At 41.7% G+C, this 9,159-nt stretch overlaps 1 protein-coding gene across 8 annotated transcripts in view; it reads right to left on the reverse strand.

Annotated features, from left to right (window-relative positions):
- Positions 1-7,555, reverse strand: part of TTC12 (tetratricopeptide repeat domain 12) — a 38,531-nt gene extending 30,976 nt beyond the window's left edge. For 4 of the 8 annotated variants that reach the window (XM_081889821.1, XM_081889822.1, XM_081889817.1 and 1 more), the window contains exons 1-2: positions 7,410-7,555; positions 3,948-4,032 (exon numbers count right to left, since the gene is read on the reverse strand). In XM_081889821.1, coding sequence (XP_081745947.1) covers positions 3,948-4,008 — 61 coding nt within the window. In that variant the 5' untranslated portion in view covers positions 4,009-4,032; positions 7,410-7,555. Of the gene's footprint in view, positions 1-3,947; positions 4,037-7,337 lie in introns of those variants that run through there. The other 4 variants (XM_081889818.1, XM_081889819.1, XM_081889820.1 and 1 more) reach the window with 4 other exon arrangements.
- Positions 7,556-9,159: the final 1,604 nt, after the last annotated feature.

Consider the following 9,159-nt stretch of genomic DNA (forward strand, 5'->3'; position numbering starts at 1 on the left):
TTGTTTGTTTTAAAAAGACCCTTAGAAATACTTATTTCTCTGTCATTTATTTTTAACTTTCAAGAACTTAGAATTCAAGTGATACTCACCCATCACTTGCATAGAGTGGTAGTCAACATGCTCAAGAAAGGAATATTTTATGTTAACTTCCTACGACTTAAATATGCAATGTTTTTTTAAAAAATAAATAAATACTGTAAATATGCAAACCAGGTGCTGCCCTCTGGCAAAGTAACATTTTGATGTAGACTCAATGCTGAACAAATTGCTCAGCTCAGATTTAATTTGGGGGCTTTCTCAGAAGTTGGCATGATGTACACCACTTTCAAAACATTGAGAAAGATATAAAAAAAAGAAATGTTTTTGCAAAGCAGTGCAACTAGGCCAAGATTTAATTCTGAAGTCAGCATTTTATCTCTGCAGAACAGATTGGCTGTTCTGGACGCCTGCTCTCCTTGAAGTTCTGGCTTTGTTGCACTCGTGTTTATATGAAAATGGATGACCCAAGCAATAATTGAGATTTCTCCAAGTCATGAATAGGAAAGCCAGTTCTAATTCACGAGGTGGTAGAGGCGAGATGAGTTGGGGATACTGCAGAAAGCAAAACCAAAACAAAGAACAACCATCATCTTCCCGTCTTCTCAGATGACCTGTACAACCCCTGCCTGCACCTTGCAAGTAAAGCAGACAGCAGAGGAAATTAAAAGATGCCGCACCACGGCTGCAGAGGACCACAAACAAAGAAATTCAGGAAAGAAATTCAAGAAGCAATAAATTCTAAACTCTATGCTGATACTAAGGCAATCTTCCTCAGCCTGCTGCCTTTCAGATGTTTTAGACTACAGTTCCCATCAGCCCTCGCCCAGCATTACCTTATGATGCTGGGGCTGATGGGAGTTATCATTCAAAACATCTGAAGGACACCTGGTTGGAAAAGGCTTCCCTAAAGTTTTCTTTCCAGCACAGGCTGTGCAAACATTACTGGCTTAAAATGCAGCAAGGCTATTTATTCCCTGCTGTGTAAATCACATTTACACATCAGTACCATGTGTACATGTGATTCCATGTCATCTGCTGTCTGTCCACACCAGTGGGCAGAGAGGGGGTAAGGATGTCTTCATGTGGCTTAGGTTTCAAACTGAAACACTGAAGCTGATTTGGGGAGAAAAGAATGAAAATGCATAGTGTCTCAAAAAAGTACACGATAGATGTGGACTGGGGCTAACATGGTGTGTACACAGCTTTACAAATCAGCCATGGGAGTGCACAGGATGTAGTCATACAGTGAAGGATAGATGACAAAGGATAAGGCAACTCTCCTTTTTTATATGATTGTGACAACTAGAATTGTTTCTCCAGAACACTGGGAAATAAACCAAATACCTAGGACTTATAGAGAATTGTACAGCAAATTATGGGACTGGCAATTTTGAACAATTTAGCTTATGCTGCATGAAACAGCAAAGAAACATTCAGACAAAATTTGAAGCTGATTAGATACGGGTCAGACAATATTAGAACAATAAATACATCACAATGACTGACAATTCCTTTCTGCTTTTACAAGAGGATTTCTTAAAATAATACGTATTTGAATCTTAACAACGTCACCCAGTGAACCATCCATGTGTAGCAGTTTATGAAATTGTAAATATATTTCAGTCTGATGTTTGGAGTGGAAAGTTATGTGAGAATCACTATATACTAGTGGGCTACATAAATGATGAATATAGGTTTTTTATTTCCATATTATATCCTTGAACAGCTTTCAGTAATCTTTTCATTACAAAATGGTGGCATAATCACTGTATTTGTATCTTTATCTTCTCCCTCATTTTGTTTAAAAGTGTGTGGGGAGAAGCTGGAGCAGAAAATTAATTAGATTACAGATGTGTCACTCTGATAAAGGCTTCAGATTTTTCGATACTGTTACCACCATGGGGAAAAACTGGGGAGAAAAACATTTCTTTTGGAAATATAAAACCTGTATTAAGTAGTAGTTCCCTTAGGACAAGACAAGGAAAAGAGGAAGAAAAGAAGCAGCAGAATAGGGCAGTTTTTATATCACAGAGCTAGAGATTTTATGTGATAGTGTGCTAGGTACAATAAACCAAAGGCTAGCCAAAGTGAACAGCATTTCAGCAACTGAGACAGGATATAAATAACATTCAAAGAATCTCATTTTTATAATACTGATACACAGTTTTTCAAATGAGGGTAGGAGTGTTTTGCATTAGTCATCCTTCCCCTTCCATGCGGGGAGGTCTGTGAGGGAAGGTGGGTTATTTATTGTCGTACCGCATTGCTTGTCACCAAATACTATTTGTTATGCATATTTCTATAAAGCTCTGTGCTCTTTTTCCAAATCTCAGGGTTCAGATTATCTAACTCAAAAAGATTTTGAAACTGTGTAAATAAAATAATGTTTACAAAGAGTTACCAAAATTATTGTATGGAATGAGCTGTCAAGCTCATAGTCTCATAAGCGTTAAAAAAAAAAAAGCCAAACTAGGAGGCTTTTAAATTATTGATTGTCATGAGAGCAGTTGCTAGCATAAATTTTTAAGGCAATTTTTGCAACACAGAGAACAAGTAAATCAAAGGATTACCGACAGCAGAACTTGTCAGATATAGCTGTAATGCTGTGTAGTCTGGTGATCAAATCTTTGCATCTCTGAACACTATTACTAGAAAGAGTTGTTCTAATAAATCATCCGCTTCTTTCACTATCTTGGTGCTTTCAAGATGTCTTTCCTATGCTTCTTAATTCTTTTAGGAAGGTGTTCAGGGTAAGCTGCAACATACTACTTGAATGGTCAGATAATGGCTGGAAAAGTGTTGTCTAAATAAAGTGTTTTACAACTCTTGATTTTAAAATCCATGCAAGCTGATGGTTCTGGTGCTGTCCAGTGGTCAGGAGGAGCTGCAGCTTCATCACAGGCGACTAATTTCAAAGGGACCAACAATGTTAGCCCGTTAAGTGACACAGAATTTTCACTTCCCGACAGATGTTATTCTAAAAGGTGGCACTGGATTCAGGGCATGATTACTCAGGGCATGATCTGAAAGCACATGTAGCAGCAACCTCATCAAAGTTAAGCAATCCTGGGGCTGGTCAATCCCTGCACAGAGACCCACTGAGAACTTTGTGTGCTGTACCACAGATGAAAGGTGTGGTATAAACGCTTCATTTCATTGTAGGTGTAATTCAGCAAATCAGTCAGTACAGCAAAGAGGATAAAATACTGAGTTTAAGAAAGGATCACAGCAGAATGCTAGAGAACACGTATTGCCTGCACAATGACCCAGGCTCAATCTCTGGCAACTCCGATCTAAATAATCAGTTAGTTAACGGGAATTCTTTCTTTCTGAGGCACTGGAGAGTCAGAGTAGAGAATGTTGGACTTAGATGGGCAGTCAGACCTGATACAAGGCAGCTTCCTGTATTCCTCTTATAAAATCCAGGTTGAAATCCCTGTGTAGTGAAAGTCATTTCTTCTTGCCATCAGCTGCCTCAGGTGTAGAACACTAATGGGCCATTTATTATTGTTTCACAGAAAGAAAGGTAAAGCAACCACATGAACAGGGCCAACTGCCAATAAAATCAAACACAATCACATTCAATTTCAAAAGAGGCAACTTCCCCAAAATGAGGGGATTGGTAAAAAGGAAGCTGAAAGGCAAAGTTAAGAGGGTCAAACCACTCTCAAACACTTGTGGGTTGTTTAAAAAGGCAGTGTAAGTATGTAGAGCTCAAGAAAAATTGGCTCAGCAGTAATTTCAATTTCTCCTGCTTTAGCTGAGCGGGGTACTTCTCTAGGAAAGAAGGAGAACCTCCCTATAATTGCACCAAAGGATGCTGTAGTGAAAAATCAGGTGCTGCTGACTGGCTGGGACATGCTCAGCTCATGCAAGGTACTGTTTAAACAAACTTATGGTTGACTTACTAACTTCATCCACATCTCTAAGGAATTTCTGCAAATCCTGTTCTTCCTGCTCTTTAGACATCTTGACCCCAAATACTGAAACAATCTGTATGACAAGAAGAAGAGGAAAAATTATAAAACATCTCAAACTATTTCATAATGTCTAAAGCTTGCCACCTTGTGGTTGTTTCATGGGTTCATTAGAAATGGCTAACAGTAATTTACGTTATGCTAATTTTGAGTTCTGCCTATGCTGCAGTCATGCAAAGCAGGTTTACTACCATGGCTTTTACTTGGGACACTTATGAGGCAGGGCTAGAGCTCACTAATCCTCAGTATTACTATCTAACAAAACTATATATGTCCCAATAGTGTAAAACCTTCTACTAAAGGCCCTTGTAGAAGAAACACTTTTAGCATTGCAAAAAGGGTGGATGGGGGAGTCTAATTTCTGGTGTTCCAAAGCCAATCCAGGGCAAAGCTGGAACTGTGAGAATAGCTGGAGGGAAGAAGACAAAGAAGATGCTGAGAGCATCCAAGAATGGGTGTAGTTTCAAGGACGAAGGAAGGACGAGATGCTATTTACAGGGCAGTCCCAAGGATGAGAAAGAAGTCACTTTCTAGGGTCTTGCCTTTCCCATTGCTGCAGAAAAACTGGGGGGTGGGAGAAATCTAAAAGAGGGGCACTATTTTTTCTTAAAGGGGTTAGCATGGTTATTCCTTCTTCCTAATACTAATACACAGATTTGCTATAACTAAATAAACTGATCCTTGTGGGGGCAGAACAGGTGGGACCCCCCCCCCTCTCTGTTGTTGGCATCTGTTGCTTTTACAGATTGCATGGCAAGCAGAAGAGCAACAGGGGCAGAGAGGAAGTTCCCAGGCTAGTGTGCCTTTTCTTCTTTTGTTCCTTAATTACTTGAGGGATATCTTGAGTGATTTCTTGAGTGATATCCTGAGTACCACTTAGGTGGGTCATTAGGTGTGGATTAGTTGCTAAAGTCTTTGTGTCTTGACCTCTTGAACTTTGTGAAGAGTTTTTCTGAGAAGATGGCTGTACTGCACTTAGTTGTGCTCTGGCTTGGCTTCGTGTATAGGGGCGAGCTGTGGTTTTGTGGCCTGTGTCAGCCAGATCTGTGTAGGGATTGCAGGGGGGTGCAGCATCCGGAGGTGCCACCATGGTTTGGCTACTGGATGGTGTCTGTAATTTATCTGTGGAGAGGGTCTGGGTTTGGGTCTGGTGTGGTTGATTGGTGATGGCGTTCTGTGTGCCTCTGGATCTGGTGTCAGTTTTTGTGGGGAGGGCTAATTTCCAGATGTCTGGCAAGCGGGATGTGTCGTCACGCTTGTTCATGTTGTGAGGGTGTTTCTCTATCTCGATGGCTTCCATGATTATTCTCTTGTGGTGATGTTCCATGTTAAAGAGCAATTTGGAATCTGCAAAATTAATTTCGTGTCCTGTTTCTTTCATGTGTTGGAAAAGAGAGGAAGTTTTTTCTTCTTTTTTGACGGCATTCTTGTGTTCTGCGATACGTGCATTTATTCGTCTGTTTGTTTGTCCAATGTACGTGGCTGGGCAGACTTTGCAGGGTATTTCATAGACCCCTTGGTTTTCCAACACCCCCCAAAAACCAAGACACAGAAGAAAACAATGGCATGGCCCTCCTTCCTTATATCAAGGGCACTACAGATAAAATTAGCAAAATCCTCCATAAACACAATATCAAAACAGCCTTTTGCACCAACCAAAAAATAGCCAATATCCTCAGAAACCCCAAGGATAAAATCCAGTTGGAAAACCAAGGGGTCTATGAAATACCCTGCAAAGTCTGCCCAGCCACGTACATTGGACAAACAAACAGACGAATAAATGCACGTATCGCAGAACACAAGAATGCCGTCAAAAAAGAAGAAAAAACTTCCTCTCTTTTCCAACACATGAAAGAAACAGGACACGAAATTAATTTTGCAGATTCCAAATTGCTCTTTAACATGGAACATCACCACAAGAGAATAATCATGGAAGCCATCGAGATAGAGAAACACCCTCACAACATGAACAAGCGTGACGACACATCCCGCTTGCCAGACATCTGGAAATTAGCCCTCCCCACAAAAACTGACACCAGATCCAGAGGCACACAGAACGCCATCACCAATCAACCACACCAGACCCAAACCCAGACCCTCTCCACAGATAAATTACAGACACCATCCAGTAGCCAAACCATGGTGGCACCTCCGGATGCTGCACCCCCCTGCAATCCCTACACAGATCTGGCTGACACAGGCCACAAAACCACAGCTCGCCCCTATACACGAAGCCAAGCCAGAGCACAACTAAGTGCAGTACAGCCATCTTCTCAGAAAAACTCTTCACAAAGTTCAAGAGGTCAAGACACAAAGACTTTAGCAACTAATCCACACCTAATGACCCACCTAAGTGGTACTCAGGATATCACTCAAGAAATCACTCAAGATATCCCTCAAGTAATTAAGGAACAAAAGAAGAAAAGGCACACTAGCCTGGGAACTTCCTCTCTGCCCAGAACATTGGAGGCTATACACCACACCCCCTCAACAGTATTTATAGGAACTCAAACACTGAGATCCTGCTCTGTTCCAGTAACAAGAAGCCGAAAGCACCAGCCTGAAGATGACGAGTGAGACCTCGTCGAAACGTCGCCTAGACACCCCAACTTTTACACGGGAAGACACCCGAGGACACCAAAACCTGCATATATATATATATCCATACTTCCACTAGGGTGGTGGGAGCTTAAGCTGCACCAGTTGGATTCTGGCTACACACTCCATAGTGTATAAATTACAACACACAGTGCTTTTTTCCTTTAAAAATGTTTAGGTGTACTCTCATTTTGACTCAAGAAAATCACCATTTTATAGTTTAAATAGGGGAAAATAAATACAGTAAATGGACAAAAGTACAAAGATTCACAAAATGTTTAGGGGGTATGCGTACCCCTGCGTCTCCCCCAGAAAAAAAGCAATGACTACACACACACACACACACACACAGTGTATAAATTGCGTATAAATCTTGAAACTGAGGTTCTGCCCCCCGTAACAAAAGCCTGCCCCTCAAACAGATGACTGACCACTGGGTTTATTTTTATTTTTATTTACATTTAAAAGAAAATGTTCATGACCTGGGATCTCCCCAAAAACTCAATTTTTGGTGCGATCTCCCCCCACCCACCCACAAAAAAAGCTCAACAACTTTTTGCCCAACCACCTCCCCCCCCGTCAAAAATCCTGTACACAGATCTGAGGACAGGCTCCGACATCTCCCCTTAGAGACGCCTTGAAATCTTAGAGAGCCGCTGCCAGTCAGTGCGGAGCATACTGAGCTAGATGGACCGAAGTCAAGTCCCTATTTCCCCAGAATACTTGGGGAGGACTCGGGAATTACTATTTTCGGTTAGGAAAAGTGATGAAAGTCTTGAAATTAGGAGCAAATACCAGGGACAGACTTGAGTCGGGCTTTGGGTTCCTTCACAGGCCGGGCCGCGTCCCGGCGGTCTCCATGGTAACCGCGCTGCCCCCGCCGAGGAGTCCAAGATGGCGGCCCAGCGCGCAGCCCCGAGAGCGGGAGGGGCGTGGCTATGCAAAAGAGCCCAAGGGAAAAGGAGAAGTCATTGGCGCCTCAGAAGAGGCGAGGGAAGAGCCGCGCGCCTGTGGGCGGAGACGAGTCTCTCTCGCCTGTTTGTACCTCAGCGCTGTGACGTCTAAACACGGGTTGCTCGAAAGGGATTCTCACGTTCTCCTCCTAAGGCTCACGCTCTTGCAGCTGAGACTGCTAGTAAAACGTCCACAACGTCGGACGGCATTTCACCTATAGAAGTTTATAGCCAAGCAAGGAGGTTTTAAGCTTCCGTGTAGTCCCTGTAATAGGAAACACTGACATACTGTAGAAAGATTGGAAAACGTTTATTGAATATACTGTATGGGAAATAATTATGTACAGCTGAAAACGCTGGCAGCATTAAGATAAAGTCAACAGTGTAAATAAGTTTTGCTGGATGCAGTAATGGAATACTGAATGGTATTATTTTGGGGGGTAAAATATTCTTTTGTAAATATGATTTATGATATGTAAAATGAACCATGGAAAAAGAAGAAGGGAAGTCACTGATATCTTAAGGGTGTAAAAATGAGTACTTTAAATTCTAAAACAGAAAATTTAATAAAAATTACATACTAAAAAAGGGAGGAAAAAAACACTGATCTAGAAACACTCCATTCTCACCAAGTCCTGGTGGATTTAGTGTATCCCCCCAAATGTGTTACATTAGATATGTTTGTTGTTTTAAGTATGCTCATCTTAGTAGGTTTTATTTATATATGTGATGTATACCATTCTTCAACAGGACCCCAGGGGCAGTTGCAATTTTGATGAAACCAACTAAAACAAAAAACACCAGAAAGCATTAAAATGCTACCATTTGAGAGCAGACAGCAGAATCACAACCTGCACCGAAACAGCAGGAAAAGTGCAGAGCAGTTGCCTGGTTGCCTTCCCAAGGGAGGCCTCTTTAAAGTTGAGGTGCAGCCACCAAAAAGGCCCCGTCTGCTGTTCCCTATTACACATATTTATCTTGCTTTTCCTTCAAGGAGTTCAGGGTTGTGTTCCCACTTCCCCGCCCCACCCCCAACTCCTTGCCATTTTACTTCCACAACAATCCTGTGAGGTAGATTTCTGGTATTTTGAAAACTTCTCATGCTGCTGCTCTTCAACAGTTCAGCCAGGAAGGGTCTCTGAGCAATCAGAATTAAAGTATTAAAAACACAATAAAACCAAACAGCAATAGTAATGCAACATAATAAAACAGCAGTCAGCAGAGTGCTCACTAAAGCTGCATTCTTACACACCCTTTTCTTGTGTGAACACACTGGGATTTATTACCAAGAAAGCAAGCATTAAGATGCCACAGCACAGCTGATGAATTAAAAATGTGTAATTAAAATGGCAATGTTGTTGAAAACAAAAACAAGATGGCACCTGTCAAGTCTCCTTGGGCAGAGAGGCCCATTTCTGGATATCACGTGATTCACTTGGGGTTGAGGGGTTAGATTTGGAGAAGGGCTTTAGAGAATGACCATAGGACTTGGGGCAGGAGGATTGTATTTAAGGCTCAGAGATAGCTTTACATATGAGCAAGGATATGAACCTGGATCTCCCACCTCCAAGTTGGATGCTCTGTGCATCAAA

This window comes from Podarcis melisellensis, assembly GCF_964234715.1.
Source record: "Podarcis melisellensis genome assembly, chromosome: 15".
Taxonomy (NCBI): Eukaryota; Metazoa; Chordata; class Lepidosauria; order Squamata; family Lacertidae; genus Podarcis; species Podarcis melisellensis.